Source organism: Siphateles boraxobius, unplaced genomic scaffold (assembly GCF_051911475.1).
Source record: "Siphateles boraxobius isolate OS27281-9 unplaced genomic scaffold, OSU_SipBor_1 22, whole genome shotgun sequence".
In the NCBI taxonomy this organism is placed as follows: Eukaryota; Metazoa; Chordata; class Actinopteri; order Cypriniformes; family Leuciscidae; genus Siphateles; species Siphateles boraxobius.
The window spans coordinates 18,953,303-18,972,256 of record NW_027508833.1 but is presented as its reverse complement, the minus strand read 5'-3'; the positions used below and the strand labels follow the sequence as shown (position 1 = coordinate 18,972,256).

Sequence of the window (18,954 nt, the reverse complement as noted above, 5' to 3'; positions counted from 1 at the left end):
CTTTTCAGACTTAGGGATACATGCATGTAATCAAGTTAATCAAGAAGATGATTTTATATATATATATATACAATTTTTTTTTTATTTTTTTTTTTTACAATTTTATATATTTGTTTTCAATAACCCTACAAGTCTTTTTTATATATATATATTTTAAATATGAATTAATAACAAAACACTAAATTTGGTTAAGGTATTTATCTGGCAAAAAAGTTTAGAAAAACAAAAAGCTCACAGGAAAAAGCAAACGACTTAAACATAATAGGTTATTAATATTTTGTTTGTTCTCTTGTGTTTTTGCATGTGTTCACAATTTCTTTGTATGACAACCCGACCAAAAATTATTATGTCCGCACAATTTGACGTTTCAACAAAACGCTTGACTCCAAGCACAACTATGCAGTATGCTTACAATATCTTTAACACATTTAAAATAATAATAATAACAATAATTGAATAAAGGGTGAAGATGTCGATTTTCCTATAGGCCAGACTTTACATTTGGCCACAACTCTATATGTAAGTATGTATGTTCATTGTTAAATTTAGCCCAAAAAGTGAAATAGGCCTAGTATAAATGTGTAGAATGCCTTAATTTATTTTATTTTATAGAATTTCTCTATTTTTGGACACTATAATAATGAAAAAATATATAAGTAATTAAACTATTAATTGCACTACAAACAAACAATACAAAAATATTCCAATCTATCCTTGAAAATCAGAACGATTACAAAAATTGTTCAAGTCATTCTAGTGGACAGAAAAGTTACTGGCAATAAGGAAATATGTTATTAAATGTTAAGAATGTAAAAATGTATGTAATATAAAAACCTACATTGTTGTGCCCATCCCAAGCTGTGCTCTATATTTCTCTTCTGGGTGAGTGCGTGCACGCTCGCTAGCGTGCCTGTATGCGCGTGCTCGTAATAAATGAGGCAGTGCCCGCTGCGCGTTCATCTGATCTGATCGCACACACACACATAGTGAGAGAAGTGAAGCGAAGCGTTGAGTCCTGAAGGACACACGACTGAAAATTATGACAAATCATATGAATTCACTGCAGTAAAGACAGAAGAACAAGAAGACGAAGAGTTTCCCCTTCAGTAAGGGATTTCACCTCTCCTTTTCGACTTTTATTCTATTTTTTCTCAGGTCAGTTTTTATTCTTCTATTTCCTCATGTTAGGCTTATTGCTCCTACGTGTCAGTCATAAATACCTTTATCTGTGTCGTTACCAGAGTTTAAATGGATTTATTTGGCATCTAAAATTATTTAGATGTAGCATTTATACAGTGTTTTACCCTGTTGACTTGGTTTGGCAAATACTGAGCGGAACTAGCATTTAAACACCTCCATAACAGGACATCATATATCCTTATGCATAATCAATAAATGATAAAAAATAAGTAATTTAGATTCTATTGTATATTTAAATGCATATAATCGTTTACGTACTCCCATTTTTCTCTGTATGTCATGGCGTTTCTGTCAGTTAGCTTTAGTGCTAATGGGGATAGACGAAGCCAGTAACGTTAACGTTAACTTACTATCACACTTATTAATATTATGAGTTATTTTTTTCGAGTTATGTGTATATATTTGTCAGTACCGTCGTTTTAAAAAGGTGTAAATAAGTGCAGATTACTCGTGTTTATCTTGTAGTCCCTAATGAATAACTTTGTTGACGACTTTTTTTTTTGGTGCAATGGCCTGTTCCTAGTTCAAGTTTTTCTGTTTTCCATGTTGTTTATTTTCCATTTAGCTTTCAGGTTTGTTTTTATTATTTTTATGAAGTGTGTCCTATACTGTCAGATATACTAAATTATAATTTTTTTTTTTATTATAATTTTTTTTTTTTTTTTTTAAAGAAGTCATATTTGAAATTACTTTCTGACCCTCTTGAACTCTTTCAGATGACCTACAAATGAGAATTTGGCAAACATGCTGAATTATATTATACCCATCATAAGACTATTTTAAGGATATAATCACTACAACATGCTAATTTTATGGATTTGATTGTATGACTTCTGTAGAGATCTTTCAAACTTGAATTTGGCAAACATGCTGAATTTGGCAAATATGTGCATCTACTTGCTGTCATTTAACACAAACATGGACACATTATGTGTATTAGTTGACCTGAGAAAACATGGTAAGATATTGGATGTGAGGCTGTGAACGAGACGCTAAAGAAGCAAAGAACTTATAATGTTTAACTAGCTTAATTAGATATCTGAACTTTGCCCCCGTGTAAGGTGTTGATACAAGCTCAGTTATACCTGATACAGAAAGTATTTAATTGATTTTACCAGATATATTAAATAAATTTGTTTGCTTATTAAATGCATTGTCTGTCTAAATTAAAAATTACTTAAAACTATATTTTTTGTACACTATAGGCCTTGGTTATATGAGACACTAAGAAACATAAACCTTTACTGAAAATGGTCAAACAAAAAATAATATTGATCAATCTCTAATTTTTTGTAGTTGGTACAAGTCTGCTTTCCTGAAGACATGCTTGTAGCCAAATTTTGATCTGAAGCCTGGCTTGTTTTTAACGGGTCAGTTGTTACCGACATTGTGCTGATCTGCAAGCCTTGTTTTTCCATAATGGGGGGAGGTGGAATGAGCATTTTGAAGCTCTATAGTTTTGGTAATTGCAGATCAGGAGTGCAAAGAGTGGCTTTTATCTTTTGCTGGTCAGCTGTTATGTGGCATGTCAAAACCAGGCCATACATCCCGTTTTAGACGTGATAAATGTTCTCACGGTTATTTGCCAGATGGTGTGGGGTAGTTTTGTTTGTGTTCGGAGCAATTTTCTGCTGTCCTTTTGTTATCTGGAAGACCATGTTGTTGTTTTTTTAATTTACTTTTTCAGGTTTTTTTATTTCAGCTGGGTCAATAAGATCAAGGTGTCAACCTAATGTTTTTTCTTCTAGAAGGTTTTTAAATCTAGATTTCAATTATATCTTAGGCCACATCCACACGAAGCCAGAGCTTTCCCCATCCAATGTTGTTGTTGTATTTTCTCGTTCTAAAAAAAATTCCATAAACACGGCGCATCTCAAGAAATATCTGCGTACACACGAAACCACTGAAACAGACTCAAAACTTTGTAGTATACATGCCAGACCAGTGTGAGGCGCTGTAATTCTGCCACACAGATACACTAAAAATGGAGAAGACGAATAGCATGCGCATAATTAATAAAGTTTATTAATAAAGTAGTGTTTTCTGTGTCAGTCTCGGATGCAAAGATGTTGACGATGCAGACTCGCCACCTTCTCTGTAGTGAACGTGCCTATAGGGAGAAATAAGATGGTAATGAAATTACGGGCCCGTGACGTTGCAGTTTCGTTGCCTATAAGTCATGAAATTACCACGTTATTATGAATATTTCATTTATGAGACGAGCTCCAGTTCACGAGCAATGCAAGTATCACGCCGGCGCTTCCATGTTCTGATTATATTGTCTGCTATATTTGCTTCTTATTTATTAAATCCAGGCAATTGGTTGATGAAACATTGATTAAAATTAAGATACAATTTATACAAAACGAAATTCATGTTAAAGAAAGGCTTTTTACAAAACAAAACTGAATGTGGTCAAAATTATGTTTCCCGATATATTGCGCAGCTTATGATTACTCGTAACTTTTCATATAATCAACATAGATGCAATTAAAAAATAACATATTATTTAAACATAAATATGAAACTAAATACATTTTCTTTAGTGGCTAAGGCCTAGCCTACGGTACAGAGAAAGTTAATGTCAGAGTGGAATTTGAGCAAACGCATGTTACCGGTGAGCATGGGGGGAGGGGGGCGTTTTTTTGAAGAATAATCAAATAATTCCCAGCGATCGTCGAATATTATTTTTGCTTGAAGTGCCCATCCCCATCCCAAAATACGAAATGTCTTAATCAGACAACAGACAAGCATCATAGCATAAGTAAGAAAACATAAATAAAGAAAGAAGTAAAATAAAGAAATAAAAGAGGCTCAGTGAACACTATCATTGTAGTCGCAGTTGTTGTTGCTGTTATGTGTTAGCGGTGTCTGACTAGTCAACACGTGGGGTGATGACATCATCATTTCACAAAATATACAGATTGGCTGTACACACGAAAGCGCAAGGGTGTCGTTTTCAGATTTAGGGACCCGATTTCAGAAAATGGCAGTTTCAGTGTCCCAATAGCCGGATCGGTCTGGACGAAATCCTGATACGATACAACATTTTTACGTATACAGCTAAACGCGTCTCCGTGTGGACAGGGCCTTAGAGAACAACTTGAGTTGCAGAATAGCCTGTGAAGTTGTTGTAAAGCAAACATACCTTTTACAATACACAACCCAGAAAGTCCAACACCAACACATGCTTAATGACTCTTGACTGGTTTGTGTGATGCAGAGGCATACCATTGTATAGTGATGACATGCAAATGAAGTTTTTAGTGTTTTGTCAAGTTATTTTAGTTATGCCACAGATATCTAGCATATAGTCTCAGACCACGTCTAATGAGTACTTTAAACAATTCCCATTATCAGACCATTCAAGAGGTTTGTTTATTTGGCAGGCATTTTAAGTTTATTTGGCAAGTAAAAGTATTGATTTAAGTAAGTGGTGTCATGTTGAAATGTGCAGAATTGCAGCAGCATCCCTCCTTTGGCGTTTTTCTGTCTGCCTAATGCAATGCAGTGAGAATATACCCATTTAAGTGAACGGTTCATAAAGCACTATTGAGCACAGCCACCTGTTTGAATGCAATGAGCCCTGCAGCGCTTGCAAGGGAAGTCAGACAAGTGGACCGCTTCCACAGCTTAAGAACCTGTTTGGTCACTTGTCCTGGAGTCATGTGGCAGGCGAAAGGGAAGTGTGAAGCAGAAAGGTGTATCTTACCTCACTCTGCAAACCACTGAAAGCTTTTATACAAGCCTCTCACAGGGAAGAAATACTCAGCAGGTTGGGACAAGCTTTTGTCTTGAACATAGACAAGTCTGCAGAATAGTGTGTGGTTTGGATTGCATTGCCTTCTTTCGAACTGGTGTTTAGTGTGTTTTCATCAAGCTTGAAATGCTTTGAAGTATTTGTGTGGCAGAATGTTAAACCGTGGCTGACACACTCTGTATTATGGGGACGGCATGTGAAATCCAGAACCTTTGTTTTTCACAATTAATAATGCAGTGTTAAAAATGCTGTTTTCTCGTCTACCTCTGACCAAGTCTTTTTGTTCTGGTTTGACATGGTGGTTTTGCTTAATGTTTTATGGGCACAAATGCACAACGGGGATGTATTAAACTACATGCTTTTAAAATTCAGCAAGTCTGTGGCTTGCCTGAATGACTAATGTACTGAATAATTGGGCAAAGGAAAAAATCCACTTAAACAAGCTGACCTCACTCATGGATTATGATGTATTAGTCACTCGAAATGTAGTGGACTGATGACAATATGTGGACAAAATATGATGTATGTGCCGATAGACACTATAAGAAGAAATTAATTAATCAAGAAATTAATACTTTTATTTATGTAAGGAACACATCAAAAGTGACAGTAAAAACATCAATAAGATTTCCATTTTAAAAATTCATTTTTTTTTTACTTTCTATTCTATTAATCAATGAATCCTGAAAAAAAGGAACATGTTTCCACACATTTGATAATCAGAAATGTTTCTTGAGCAGCAATTCATTATATTAGAATGATTTCTGAAGGATCATGTGACATTGAAGACTGTTCTAATGCTGAAAATATAGACATATTTATAGTAATAAATTACATTTTAAAATATAATCAAATAGAAGACAGTTATTTTAAATTGTAATGTATCACTGTATAAATGTTTCTTGTAAATGTAACCTTGCTGAGACGTCTTTCAAAAAATAAAAATCTTACCGATCCCAAACTTTTGATTGTAGTTTATGTAAAAAGTCAATCAAAGTTGTCATATTTGACTCCTCTTTCATACACAAGCCCACATTAGAGTACTTTTTGTGCATGCTAAACTCACATTTCACAGGGAGTGACTCTGATTCCTACTATGAACATTAGCGTAGCTGGAACACCTTCTTATTGAGGTCATACGGCTGTTCACATGTCTGCTCATTACAGACGTTTATGACACCGGCTGATTTAATAGGGGAGCGAGAGAGAAGACAGATAGCAGTTATAATGGTAACAGATTTGTTTTGGAACGCCGATTGCACAAGGTGTGCACAGCCTATCAGGTTTCAGCTGGCTGAGAGTTCAAAGGCCTGGTTTTGTCTGAGGTCATGCAATGGACCTCGTGTATATCGGTGCTGTATTTTTATGCTGCTTGTGCTTGCTGGTTGCATTGGGTTGGGCCGTTGATATGCTTGTTGACCTGACCTAACTATTCCTAGTATGGTGTCAGAATAGCAGCATAGTATTTGGCAACAGGACGCTTCCAACATGCACGCACCCTTTTTGTGCACGGTCCCTCAAAGTGCCACAGAAGCAATTATAGAGCATGTGTGAACTTCTATCAAGATGTGAAATTCAGAGCTGGGGCTGTTGGGTAATCGGAGGCTTTACTGGTAGTTGTTGATGTCTTATTCTGTATCCAACTGAACTACTGTTAACCTCTTTCGAAGGAGTTCAATCTGCTGAGTGGTTAACACTGGTTGGTTCATGGATCATAATAAAGTCTTCTGATATCATATGCAAACATTGCTCTCAAACAGACTTGTATCTACTCAAACACTCCTTCGTCATGATAATCTTATGCTAAAATTGATTCTTTATAGATTCAGTATGTTGCAGTTATATTTCTAAGTATTTTTGACTATTGAATTTGTAATCAATTTGGACATACAAGTCTGATTATTAACTTCTAGCCTAAACGTTTATTGAATTTTAAATATCAGCACATTTGAAAACCATGTAGCAAACAAAATAACAGGACAGAGAGGGCAAAGATAATCACAAGCTTGTTTGTGACCCAAGAACGTGTAAGAAGGCAATTTGAGAAGGCAAGTCATTGCACAATAGCACCACAGCCCATCTGCAGCTCAGTTATGGGAAAGAAAACTCCCAAGTGCTTTCATTTGAAATGGGACCAAATCAAATATTAAAGCAGATTCTGTGCATTGAAAAATACATGAACTCCCTTTGCTGGATTTGAAATAGAAAACCACAGAGTTACTTCAAAAGTTTTTGAAGAAGGGAAGTTGTACTGAAGAACAGAGAAGTGAACTCTGCTGAAAGTGAAATGTACTTAGATGTGCTAAATTTTAAGACAACTACATCAGGGCACTCTAGTGTTTTCAAAAAATATTGATATTTCAATACATATCAATGCTGAAATATCTGGAACTTTTACATTTACCATATAAAAAATAAATAATTCAAAGTTTTTTGATTTTGAGTTTTTTTTTTGTGCAAAGTTTTTATTTGCAAAACCCATACATTTTACAGTAAAATAATGTGATGTTAAACAGTTTACAGTTTTTCATCGTATATAGTAAGATAACCAAGTTAACCATTAACATGTTTTTACTGTAGCATTTTTACAGTATAGTTTTAAGTCCTTGCACTTGTTTTTTTTCCCATCCGTGATTTTTATTGTAAAAAAAAAAAATTTTTTTTGAATTATCTGGCTGCACAGAATCACTGGGTGACTGTATCCCTCAGTGCAAAGCGCTCAACTTAACCATTTAATATTTCATGTGTGATAAATGCACTGGAACTATTATCAACTGCAGTTAAATCTCTTTATTTAAGATATTTGGAATTTGGAAATTAAAAATGACTAAATCACTAATTTAAAGTCCCCCGTAGTCAATAGTTTTATCCCTTCACCAGAAAATGACATATTTAGACATTCTTTATGCCTTAAAAAGGCTGGAATGTAACTCTACACCCTTGCCTCATTTAGTATACGTGGTTCTATGAATATGCAAATTAGCCCCGCCTCCACTCACTCACACCAGCTCAGAGCTCCACTCGTTGACGATCACACGTTTACATGATTGGTTACAAGGTAGTTTGTGACGTCAGAAACACCAGTTATTTCAAACTGTGAAATAGTCTTTGGTTCATTGCATTTTTAAGGAAAAAATACTTAAAAATGGTGTTGACTTGTGAATTTGCACATGGTTTGTTTTAAAGCATATTAAAAACACCACATAGACATAAACAACATTAAAAGCTTGATTTTCAACACAGGGTTACTTTAAGCATGCAGTTTAATGACACGGTCATGTGACACCAGTGTAACATTCTACTCTTTGAAATGTTTTTAACTGTTTTGCATATCATTTTTGATAAATATTTGTCAGCTTACTTTGCAGTGTGCAAAGTATTTTTTTTGTATTTAAGGTATTTTAGAGTTCACATGACGATACCATGGTATACCATGGACTATACCTTTATCCCTTTTTGTTTGGACTTGATGCTCAAAGACACTTTTAACAAACTCAAAGGCGCCTCTGTTTAAGAGAGCAGCTGGAAATTCTTGTTTGTACCATGAGAGGTGCGTGGCTCTTTGATTTATGCTCTTATGTTTTTACAGCGTCCGAGATCTGGAAAGATCTATGAAAGCCATTGTAGCAGCTGGTCTGTTTTAGACGGTCTGGAAATGGCATTGTGTAAGCTTAGGAGCCGCCCCACCTCTCCTTTTGAATGAGTGCCATTGTTTTTGGAAAAGCTTGAGCAAGATCAGGTAAAGGAAGTGCGATATGAGAAGTTCCCTGGCCCTTAAAGGACACCATGTGTTGTGCAGTTGTGTGTATATTTTAGTATATTTCATTTTAGTCAGGCCTACTGTTTGTCTTGCATTTTGTTTTGCTTGCATCACTGCTTGCAAAGTTTGTGCACGCAGATTCTGCACTCAGTCCCCGTTCTTCAGCGAAGGTCCAAAAGTATTGATTATCTTTGCCATTTATAGGCATGCAAGGATCTTGAATAGCCCATTGGCTCCTTATCAGACCTGCGTTTATATCCTCTGGCAGGCGCACACGTGCTTGTAAGCGGAGCCCTCCTGTCCCGGCCAATCACAGCTGCTTAGGTGAAATTCTGGATGGTGTCAGTCAGACCAATAAAACCACGTGCTGTGCTGAAGACTGTGTACATACTATCCTCTGTAATGGAATACTGTGCAAATGTTGAACCGGAGGAATTTACAATGTATTGACTTGCGGAATAGCTTGGATGAATGTAAGTATACTTTTTTGTCATTTAAGTGTAAAAAAAATGATAGTTCAGAGAAAGACTTCTAGCTATCTGTTAGGCAGTTGCTCATTTGTGGATCCGCCCCAGGAGCTGCATAACCATGAGTACTCGGAACACATGGATAGAAAGAGGAAATGAAGTTATCTCTGCTTTGTTTTGGTCTCTCCGTTGAGACTATGTAGTCTTGTCCACTGGTGAGCTCAGCCAGTGTCCGTTTTATTAGAAAGCGTTTTGTTGAGGACGTATGTTGAGACATACGCATATGATTTTCTAGCCCCTGGAGAGGGAATGGGCATAAGAGATTCAGAGCCATGTGTTCTGTTCAGCATAGTGCACATTTCTATTTTATTTCTGCTTCCAGATGAGATTGTCTGTCATAATCAGTAGAGCTGTAGTTTGACCTTCAGAATGTGAATCTTTTTTTTTTAATCATTTGACATGTTACATGACATACTACTATAGCATGCAGTTTATAGGCTATATATATATGTGTGTGTGTGCATGTATAAAATGGTGCTGTGGCCCAGTTTGTTACCAAATCAGCTTATTAAAGCTTCTTCCTATCAATGTTCCCTGTCTCTTATGTAGGTTTCTGTGTCTCTTTTTGTGATAGCCTAGTTATTTTGGAATTACACCCTCACAAGTGGTTACTGCAGACCTCATAGGCTATTTAAGGTAAACTTAACGGTTTCCAATATAATTTGAGGATGCACAATTACTTTATACAGTCTAGAGGTCAATCTGTGATGCTTTAATGTAGGGTTGTCATGTTAACAATTTTAGTTGGTACCATCGCAAAAACTATTGTAACTATTTTTTAATATTAACACTGCATTACAGTTAACATAACAATTGGCAGACTTAATACACCGATCTATTTTGACACATATGATTTTTGTGTCCACTCGTTGTCAAACATCATAATTTCAGATTCAATCCCACATTTTAATTGGGTTATCACTTCTGAAAGTTTGCAGTGTACACCAATTTAAATGATTATAGGTTATACAGTAACTGAGCAATGAACGCTTCCTTTAACCAAAGCTGATATCACTTAAAGGACAATTCCGGCCAAAAATGAACCTAGGGCTAAATAACACATGTGTACCGAGTCGACCGTTCTCTGGGATGCGTTTTGATAATCGAATGTACCCAGTTTTAACGTTAATTTTAGTTTGATCACAGATAGCTTATAAGGCTAGTGTATGGGGCATCGAATAAGTAAAAATAAAAATCGCTAGTTAATACCACTAAAAAGGCTCAAAATAGTTCCCGTTCATTCCCGTTAGAAATCAAAGATGGCGCTGCTGTGAAAATGGCAGTGTTGGGCCGTTAGGGCCAGCAAGGCCTTCTCTGCTGGCCTAAACACTATCAGAATCAGAGAAAGATCGACTCGGTATCCATGTGTTTAGCCTTAGGTTCATTTTTGGCCGGTATTGTCCTTTAAGTTCAGCTGCAGCCGTTAAAATGCTGCCTGTACTGTACAATGAATCTCTTATTTACATCATCTTTATACGTTGTTGGTTATAACAAAGCGATTCGCAAGCGTGCAGAACTCATGCTGAACAAACTGGTATATTTGAGCGGATTCTGACTAACTTAAATGCCACTGATTGGGCATTGTGTTCACACACTCAACAAACATGTCTATGATTGGCTACAATGTGCAACGCTGCAAAAACACAGTAAATGGAAACCTCTGATGCTCTTCACAGAGCACTTGCACAAATACACACAGGAGTATTTGAAAGTAGTGTCTATCAGAGGGTACCAGTTTGACACGGTACTCAACACTACCGGTACTGCAGAAAGGCTGGTATTGTTAATTTTTTTTTAAATTTACAGTTTCTTGTTCTGTTGAAACACAGCATGTAGCCATTGCTGCAAGTGGTTAGAAAAATTATCACCACAAAATGGTACTAAATAAACTATAGGGCATATTTTGTTCACCACTAACCAGTGTGATGAACCTTTTAAAACATAAAGTGGTCATTCAGTGTGTACAGCATATTGCTGTTAACTGTCAAAAATCAGCTCCTAGAAACCAGATGATGCAAGAGAACAGATTTTGAAATAAATCGGTCCGGTTATTTGGCATAAATCGATGTGTGCAGATTGGATTTTGCTTTAGCTGTTTGTGACCTACACATTTATTAAGAATAATCTGTGTAAGATTATGCATATAAACACACTCGATTACATCAATATTTTGCCTTATTTTATGCTAAAAAAAAAAGACTCGCAAATTAGGAATACTACAACAAAAGCTTTACAAACCTAGGGACACAGTAACAAATAACGTGCTGCAGTAAAAAGTTCCAGAACTGCTTAGAAAAGTCCCAAATATGAGCTAGTACAGAGATGTAGGCTACGCAAGACACCGAGACCACAGAAAGAGAACTGAGAGGAGTTAAGTGTTTTAATAGTTAACAGTTCAATAGTTAAGAGTCAAGTGCTCACAGAAGAGTTTTTAGAAGTTTTCTGGTAGAGAGAGCTTCAGCTGTTCTAATGGATGCGTTTACTACTGCTAGAACTACAAATAAAGATATCTGCAATAAATTAACTATACTAATAAAACACTACAGTTGGTAGTAAGTTTATACTATTAGGGTCTTATGTTTCAAAACTGTCCTTATATAGAATGTACATGTGTATTCAAGTTGGAAAGAAAAGCTGTTCTCAGTTTTGTCCATCAATGTTGTTTTGCAGTGAGGCTGGAGTCCTGAGCTCTTCTGTTGGGAGAAATCGCTCTTACTGGAGGGAGGAGCCTAATGCCTCAGAAATGTGAAACTATCAGTTACTGCAACCCCACCCCTTACCGGGAACCACGGTTACGAGCCTCCAATCCGCCATCAGTCTGGAGGTAATTAGTACTTACTGCACTCAAGCCTATACATGACATCACACATTTTGAGGGTAATTTGATGGTAATTCACTCACTTACATTTGTTTAGATAGACTGAATCCACTTTGGTTTCTGCTGTTCATTTCCAGAAAAACAACATAAACTCTCTTTCATCTGTTCATCATCATCACGGATGTCGACCTCCTTCAGGGATGTTTTTCATTATTTTGTTTGGACACAACAGCCAACATCAGCCCTCAGCTAATTGTTTTCATAACAAAAACTTTAAAGAGGTTTAGAACGTGTATATTGAATTTTGTGCTGAGCGGTGGTAGACCTGTTAGCACACATTGAGCCATGGTTCTCATGTTGACAATTTTCCATCCCGTCTTACTATGGCAAACAAACGTAGGTTTTAGCATATTGTCCTATCCAGTGGGTAGAGAAAACAAGCTTTTCTGTATGCGTCCAGCTACACAAAAAAACTGAGATCCTGTTCGCATCTCACCAATATTTACCGCTCAGTTTTTTTGTCTCGCTAAGCTACGACTACATAAGCTATAGACTGCGGCGACACATGTGGTGAAGTGTGCATACCCAGATGCTCAGCCTTTTCTTTAGGAAGAACACAGTGTTGCAACATAATTGGAGCAATGTAGTCTTCAGAATCGTGACCTCATCCTTGTTCAAATTTTTTTTCCCCCAATCAGTTTACCAGGTCCTCTGGCAGACCCATTATAGAGGAAGTCATGAGCGTTTACAAGACGTCATCCTTTACATTACTCAATCTGACGTTTTGCTTTTCACTTGTGGGTATTTGTTTTCTTTTTACATAATTTTGTTGTGCTTTTTTGCCCTTAAATTATCATTAGCTCACACATGTGTTTTGGCCCATGGTTTAAGGAAACTCTGAGTTGTGAGTGCGTTGAGGGCAAGAGCTGGGCGGCAGCTGCATGTTGTTGCCAGGTTGTGTAATGAGTAAAAATCAGCATTTGAGTGCCAGATAGGAGCTGGCGTGCCTCCAGGGTAAGCATACTCCTGTCTAGCAATGGTGCTGCAGTGTGTTTCTGTGCAAACTGGGAGGTTCTTTAGAGGTTTTGAAGTAATCCGTACAGTGCTACAGTCTCTTTTATGTGCTATTTTGTCATCCATTAATAGACCTTATTCAGAGCAGCGCCATGAGAAGGTATGAAACCGAGGTTGTGAGGCAAAGACTTACCGTGTTTTCAATGGCATCCACTGTAAAAAGCTGTATAAGCTCCTCGATCACTTATAATTTTCCACAGCTCATATTGTCTTTTTTTTTTGGTCTACTGACATTTCTTGAAGAGATATTTTTGAAGTGATTCGTCAGTAGAACAACCCAAAAACACATTAAATAACTGTATAACCCACTGAAGAGATGCATGCCAATCCTTCACAGCCTCGTTTTCATTCCCGTTAGAAATCAAAGATGGCGCTGCTGTGAATAAGGCAGTGTTGGGCCGTTAGGGCCAGCAAGGCCTTCTCTGCTGGCCTAAACACTATCAGAATCACTGACTTACTCATTCATGGAACAAATACATTAAAGTGCATTAAATTATTCCCAATAGTTCATTCTCTTAATTTCATAGCTTTTCTCTTGGTTGCGCTGCTTCCAGTAGTGTATGTTTATGTTAGAGCTTTTATCCAATCATATTTAAGCTATCGTATTGTCAGGGTCAAAGAAATCTGCCTTGAGGCCTTCAGAATCAATAGTGCGGCGCCTGTAGCTTAAAATGAATGGCAATGAAACTGTTGCTTTAACCAATCAGATAATCAGTCATATTTAATGAGCCAATCAGATTTCGATTTAACTGCACTGGGGCCATCTAGCAGGCGTACAAAAACATCATCATTTTCACGTCCTTTGATTGGGTGTTCAGAGCTAATACTATTACTGGTAGTCAGTATCCGCAACTGTAGCGAACTGCGTAAACTAAAATATATTCCTGTAGATTTAATATTTTTTCAAACCACAAATTGTTTCTTCCCCTCCTCGACCCCCAGCAGGTCAAACCTACCGGAAAAAAATCCCTTATTCCCTTATAGGGCACCACTGAAGGCCTAGGTGTGAAATGTACGACCCACCTCTGGAATAAGGTTTATACAAAAGTCAAATTAGATGTTTAACTTTTGTTTATTTCATGAACAAAGGGGGAAAGTTAGCTATCTATCTAAATCCCTTAGCTTTTTTTTCAGTGATGACCTTTTAATCAGACTACCTTGTCTTTTATGTCTGGTCAAGTTATTTCCAACTGTTGAATTTATTTACATCTAAAGTGAATCATCTATGTTTGAGCTTTGCTAGCACAAAAAAATGTTGTAAGAACAGGAAGTCCGAAGCAGGGTTGTACCAGGAAATGTGAGTGGCTTCGATTGTCCATGGATATGGGTACACTGTTGACTTGCCTTTTGTGTTGTCCCTCTTTTTATCCAAGACAACAGCTCAACTAAACGATTTTGACCTTAGAGATTGGCCTCTCCCGCTGTTTTCCACAAAGGAAGGTTGGCACAGGAGGAGATGTTCTGGGCTATGCAAGCTTTCTACGGACACACCAAATGCTATTCTCTCTTCTCAATGGACATGTTTGCCATCCAATAAATGGCTTCAACCCACATACCTCCTCCCTTTATGAGCAAGCCTGCCGCCTCCCACTCTCACTTTGGCTCTGAAATAGCTGTCCACACTGTCCGAATGCCATCCCATGTTGTCACGTGAGAATCCCTAGTACCACTTTATCAGGTCTGAATCTGCAGTAGAAGAATGCCTTATATGCACTTGTGTCTTTGGTAGTGGTGCTGTAGGCTTTTTTGTAGGGCAGCTGTGTCTGTGTCAGCTGAGTGCTTGTGTTAGAGCCCAGCTGTGTCTGGACCTGGGTGGCTCTGCTCCCATTATGTCAGCCTAAGGGCCAGAGGGAACAGCTAACCCTTGTGCTCACTGTGAAACTACTTCTGGCGGAGGAGTTATTTGCCATTTTCCATACGTTTTACAACAAACGGAATCATCAGACCCAAACGCATTCCTAAGAACCTGCTGCACTGACTTTTGATCAATTTCTAGAATTTATTTTTTAATCATTTTTGTAGTTTACAGCTAACGAACGAAATCCACTGTTGTAATGCTATGAATTGAGCATATTAAAAAAAATAGTTCAGTGGTTCCCAACCCTGTCCTGGAGGACCCCCAGCACTGCATATTGTGGATGTTTTCCTAATCAAACACACCCGATTCTACATATTAGCTCATTAGGAAAGACTCCAAGAACCCAGATGGGTGTGCCAAATAAGAGAGAAATAAAAAATGTGCAGTGTTGGGTTACTCCAGGATCAGGGTTGGAAACCACTGAAATGGTTAACCTGAAAAGGAAAATTAGCACTTTACTCCACCTCATATGTTTAACAGAATATGCTGCTTTTTGTCCATACAGGGAAAACATGTAGTGAGTATGGACTGTCAAGCCACAAAATGTACCATTGTAGCAGTTCCTTCAACTTGGCCCATATTTTAAGTCTTTTTTTAGTTTAAATGAATGGGCTTAATTTATTTATGTATTTATCTTTCTTGCCATTTCTCTTTTACCTGCCCTTTAGTGGAACAGTTTAGTGGATTTGTTTTGAAATTGTATCTTTTATCCCTTTTGTTTAGGTTTACTACCATGCATCTCAAGCCATACCCCAAACCACAAGATAAGAAGATACATCGGGAATCTGTGCACGATGGAACAAGAGGCCTCCATGTCGACCAGCAGGGAGTGTTTATGAAAGAGTGGGGACGCCAGTCGTGTGGCCTCATGGGCTCATCTGGCAACGGTACAGCCAACCGATGTCCCCTCCGGGTCATCTCCACCAACACCCTCCGATGTAGCACCAACAGTGGGAGCAATGTGCCAACTAGAGTTAGTGGAACCCGCAAGAGCAGAGCATCCTCTGTCACAACATTTACTACTTCTTTAGTTCTGCTCTCACCTTCGACTGGTTTGGAGAATGATGGAACACTTAGGATCTACCAAGGAGAGGATGCAGAGGGATCTTTGGATATATGGGCTGTCATTAAACCTGGGAACACAAAAGAGAAAATTGCCATTTTTGCAGCTCAGAAGTGCGGCAATACTTGCAATAGTGTTATTGACAACACCTCAACACCTCAAGAAACGGAAGCCATTGCTCCAGAGCTGCGGACTGTCTCTGTGAAAAACAAAGGCTGCTGGGATGGTGACTGGTCTGTGGCTAAGCGCAGGAGGAGGTCTGGAAACCCGGAAAAATTGAAAAGTGTAGAACCTCCTGTACCAAAACCTGAAATACAGATAGTGACTCAACAAGAGGCCCTCAATGAGAACATCAATCCATGCCAAGAAGTTGCAGAGGATGCTGTCAGGATGGAAGGAGAAGAGGATGAAAAGATTCTCTCTGTGGTGGAGATGGTGGCATACTTGGAGCAAAGGGCAAGCGACCAGCAGGTTAGCTCTAAACCCCCATCCTTACGAAGCACCAGCAGCATCACTTTGTCCAAAGTTGGAACCATCCCTCAGCCTGCAGAGCAGCAGCCCAAGGTTGCAGAACAGCTGGAGGACCAGGAGGAGGAGGAAAGTGAGTCTGTTCGAGTTCTGGATATGGTGGCCAAGTTAGAGTCTCAGTGCCTGAGCAGACAAAACCTTCGGGAAGGTGGAGGAAACATCTCTCGAAGCAACAGCTTACAGAGGAAGGTGGGGCGTGTGCTTCTAGCAGGGTCAGAACCTTACCTGCTTCCATCACAGCCAGTGTCGCCCTCTGTCCCTCAGGACTGTAGAGCTGAGAGTGTCCCACTGGAACTGGGTAGTGATTTAGACAAGCTGCGTTACCCATCTCAGACCCTTGAGGTGACAGAGACCTTGCAGTGTGGGCTTGATAACTGTGCCCTCAAGGAGGAAGAAAGTTCTTGTATTGCGAGACAGGGAACTAGCACAGCTGTTGAGATGGCAAATAACCTGCAGTCCTCGCCAAAGGATGCCAGCTCAGAGTGCAATGAGGAGCCGCTACCAGGCATGTTGTTTTTTGCCAAATCTTCTCAGCCTCTGAAGGAGCAAATCTTATCAAAGAGCAAATCTCAGAACAAAGAGCCCTCTCACATCGAGGATTTTGAGCCTTCTGTGGACACTTCAGTATCTTTCAGAGAGGAGAGCAGAGATGGACTTGAGGGTGAGCAAAATCATCAAAACTTTGAGGAGACAAAGGGAGTAGAGACTTGCGTAGTTAATCAGGAGCCTGTGCCTTTTCCATTACGCCGCCTAGTGTCTCATGAATTCCTAGAAACTCGCTTCAAGATCCAGCTACTTTTGGAGCCTCAGCAGTACATGGCTTTCCTGCCTCACCACATCATTGTAAAGATCTTCTGCTTGTTGCCTACCGAGAGCCTGGCTGCCCTCAAGTGCACCTGCCATTATTTTAAATTTATCATTGAGAGTTATGGCGTACGGCCAGCAGATTCTCGTTGGGTTAGTGATCCACGTTACAAAGACGATCCCTGTAAGCAGTGCAAGAAGCGGTATGACCGTGGTGATGTTTCGCTCTGCCGTTGGCATCATAAGCCCTACTGCCAGGCACTACCATATGGCCCAGGGTACTGGATGTGCTGCCGCAAATCTCACAAAGACTCACCTGGATGCAACGTGGGAGTTCATGACAACCGCTGGGTCCCTGCCTTTCATAGCATCAACATGCCAATTTACAAGAAAAACAGGGACACTGATGAGGACTCATAGTTCTCACATGCAGTGTGTGTTTATGTAAGAGTGACTAGTTTGAATGCGCTTTCTGTGCCTGTGGGTTGTCAATGAGCCTATGCGCTTTTGATGTACATTGCTTACAACCAGGTTGCTGAAACTAATAAGAAATTGCTGGGTCTCTGTACTTTCACTCTGCCAACCAATCAGCAGTTCTCCTGTCAAAATCCCTTCTCAGGTCTTTAATGTTGGTCTGCACTTTAACCTTTTAAGATTGAACTTTGCAGAGTTCTATCTGGGTACTGCTTGATGATTTTTACTTCAAGTAAGCATTAATGACTAACTTATTTTCTCAATCCACCCACCATTCTTTTTCGGTTCTTCATGACACACCCTGGCACTTCCTGCACTGATGTTGACCTAGCCTTGCAATATTAAACAGTTTTTGAGAATTCATTCTGTTTATCTTCCTGTGTACTTGCAAACATGAACTCTTGGCCAGTAGGGTTATTGAGTTAATGATATTTGCTCCATTTCCCCATCTTCCGTTATCATCTCTTGTAATTCCTGGGATATTAGGTGGCGCAATGGCTTCACGACTTGATGTGATTTACGTTTTGAGATTGTTTTTAGCCCAGATGTTTACATTGTACATAGCACAGAATCCTATATATCATAACGGTGATGAATGATGGCACGAGTGTGACGAAATGCATTTAATCTTAATATGGGGTAAAACGCCTTGTACTTTTTATGCTAACTTTGTGTATAAAGATATCTATGTGAAATGGTCACTCTTGTTCTGCAGTGGGACTCTTCTGATTAACCCCTGTGAACAGGTAGTGTATTATCAATTTTTAAGTATTGATATGTATGATATATTGTTTCTTGACTGGAAACATTTGAATGTGGGAAGAGAGTTTCTCCATTTTGACAGTGACTAACAGAACACCATCTGAAAAAAAGAATATTGCAGTATACTGTTTTTCCAAAGTGTCAGATTTTTAAAGATTATTAATGACATTGCTGTGCTCTGCCTGTTAAGGCATTTTACTTCAATAAAGTATATCTTGAAGAACTTGTAAACCATGTTCTGCTCTCCTTTTTTGCTTTTTTTTATGTTTACATTTTGAATCCACAGAAAACAACCTTACACAGTATGCCAGTTAGCCATACATTTT

General features: G+C 38.5%; 1 protein-coding gene across 4 annotated transcripts; it reads left to right on the top strand.

Annotated features, from left to right (window-relative positions):
• Nucleotides 1–880: 880 nt before the first annotated feature.
• Nucleotides 881–18,859, top strand: fbxo34 (F-box protein 34). Of its 4 annotated transcripts, none has more exons than XM_077238966.1 (3): nt 881–1,106; nt 11,918–12,071; nt 15,721–18,859. In XM_077238966.1, the coding sequence occupies exons 2-3, from the start codon at nt 11,980–11,982 to the stop codon at nt 17,810–17,812; spliced, it is 2,184 nt and encodes a 727-aa protein (XP_077095081.1). In that variant the 5' UTR covers nt 881–1,106; nt 11,918–11,979; the 3' UTR covers nt 17,813–18,859. The 4 variants fall into 4 exon arrangements, with proteins under 4 accessions (XP_077095081.1, XP_077095080.1, XP_077095083.1 ...); XM_077238965.1 differs by having other exon boundaries at nt 913–1,155; XM_077238968.1 differs by lacking the exon at nt 881–1,106 and adding an exon at nt 8,833–9,193.
• Nucleotides 18,860–18,954: the final 95 nt, after the last annotated feature.

Bases quoted from the DNA above. Each gene is read 5' to 3' on its own strand.
- fbxo34 (XM_077238966.1), top strand. From the start codon at position 11,980: ATGCCTCAGAAATGTGAAACTATCAGTTACTGCAACCCCACCCCTTAC. The intron at 12,072-15,720 runs GTAATTAGTACT...CCTTTTGTTTAG, and splicing joins AATCCGCCATCAGTCTGGAG to GTTTACTACCATGCATCTCA.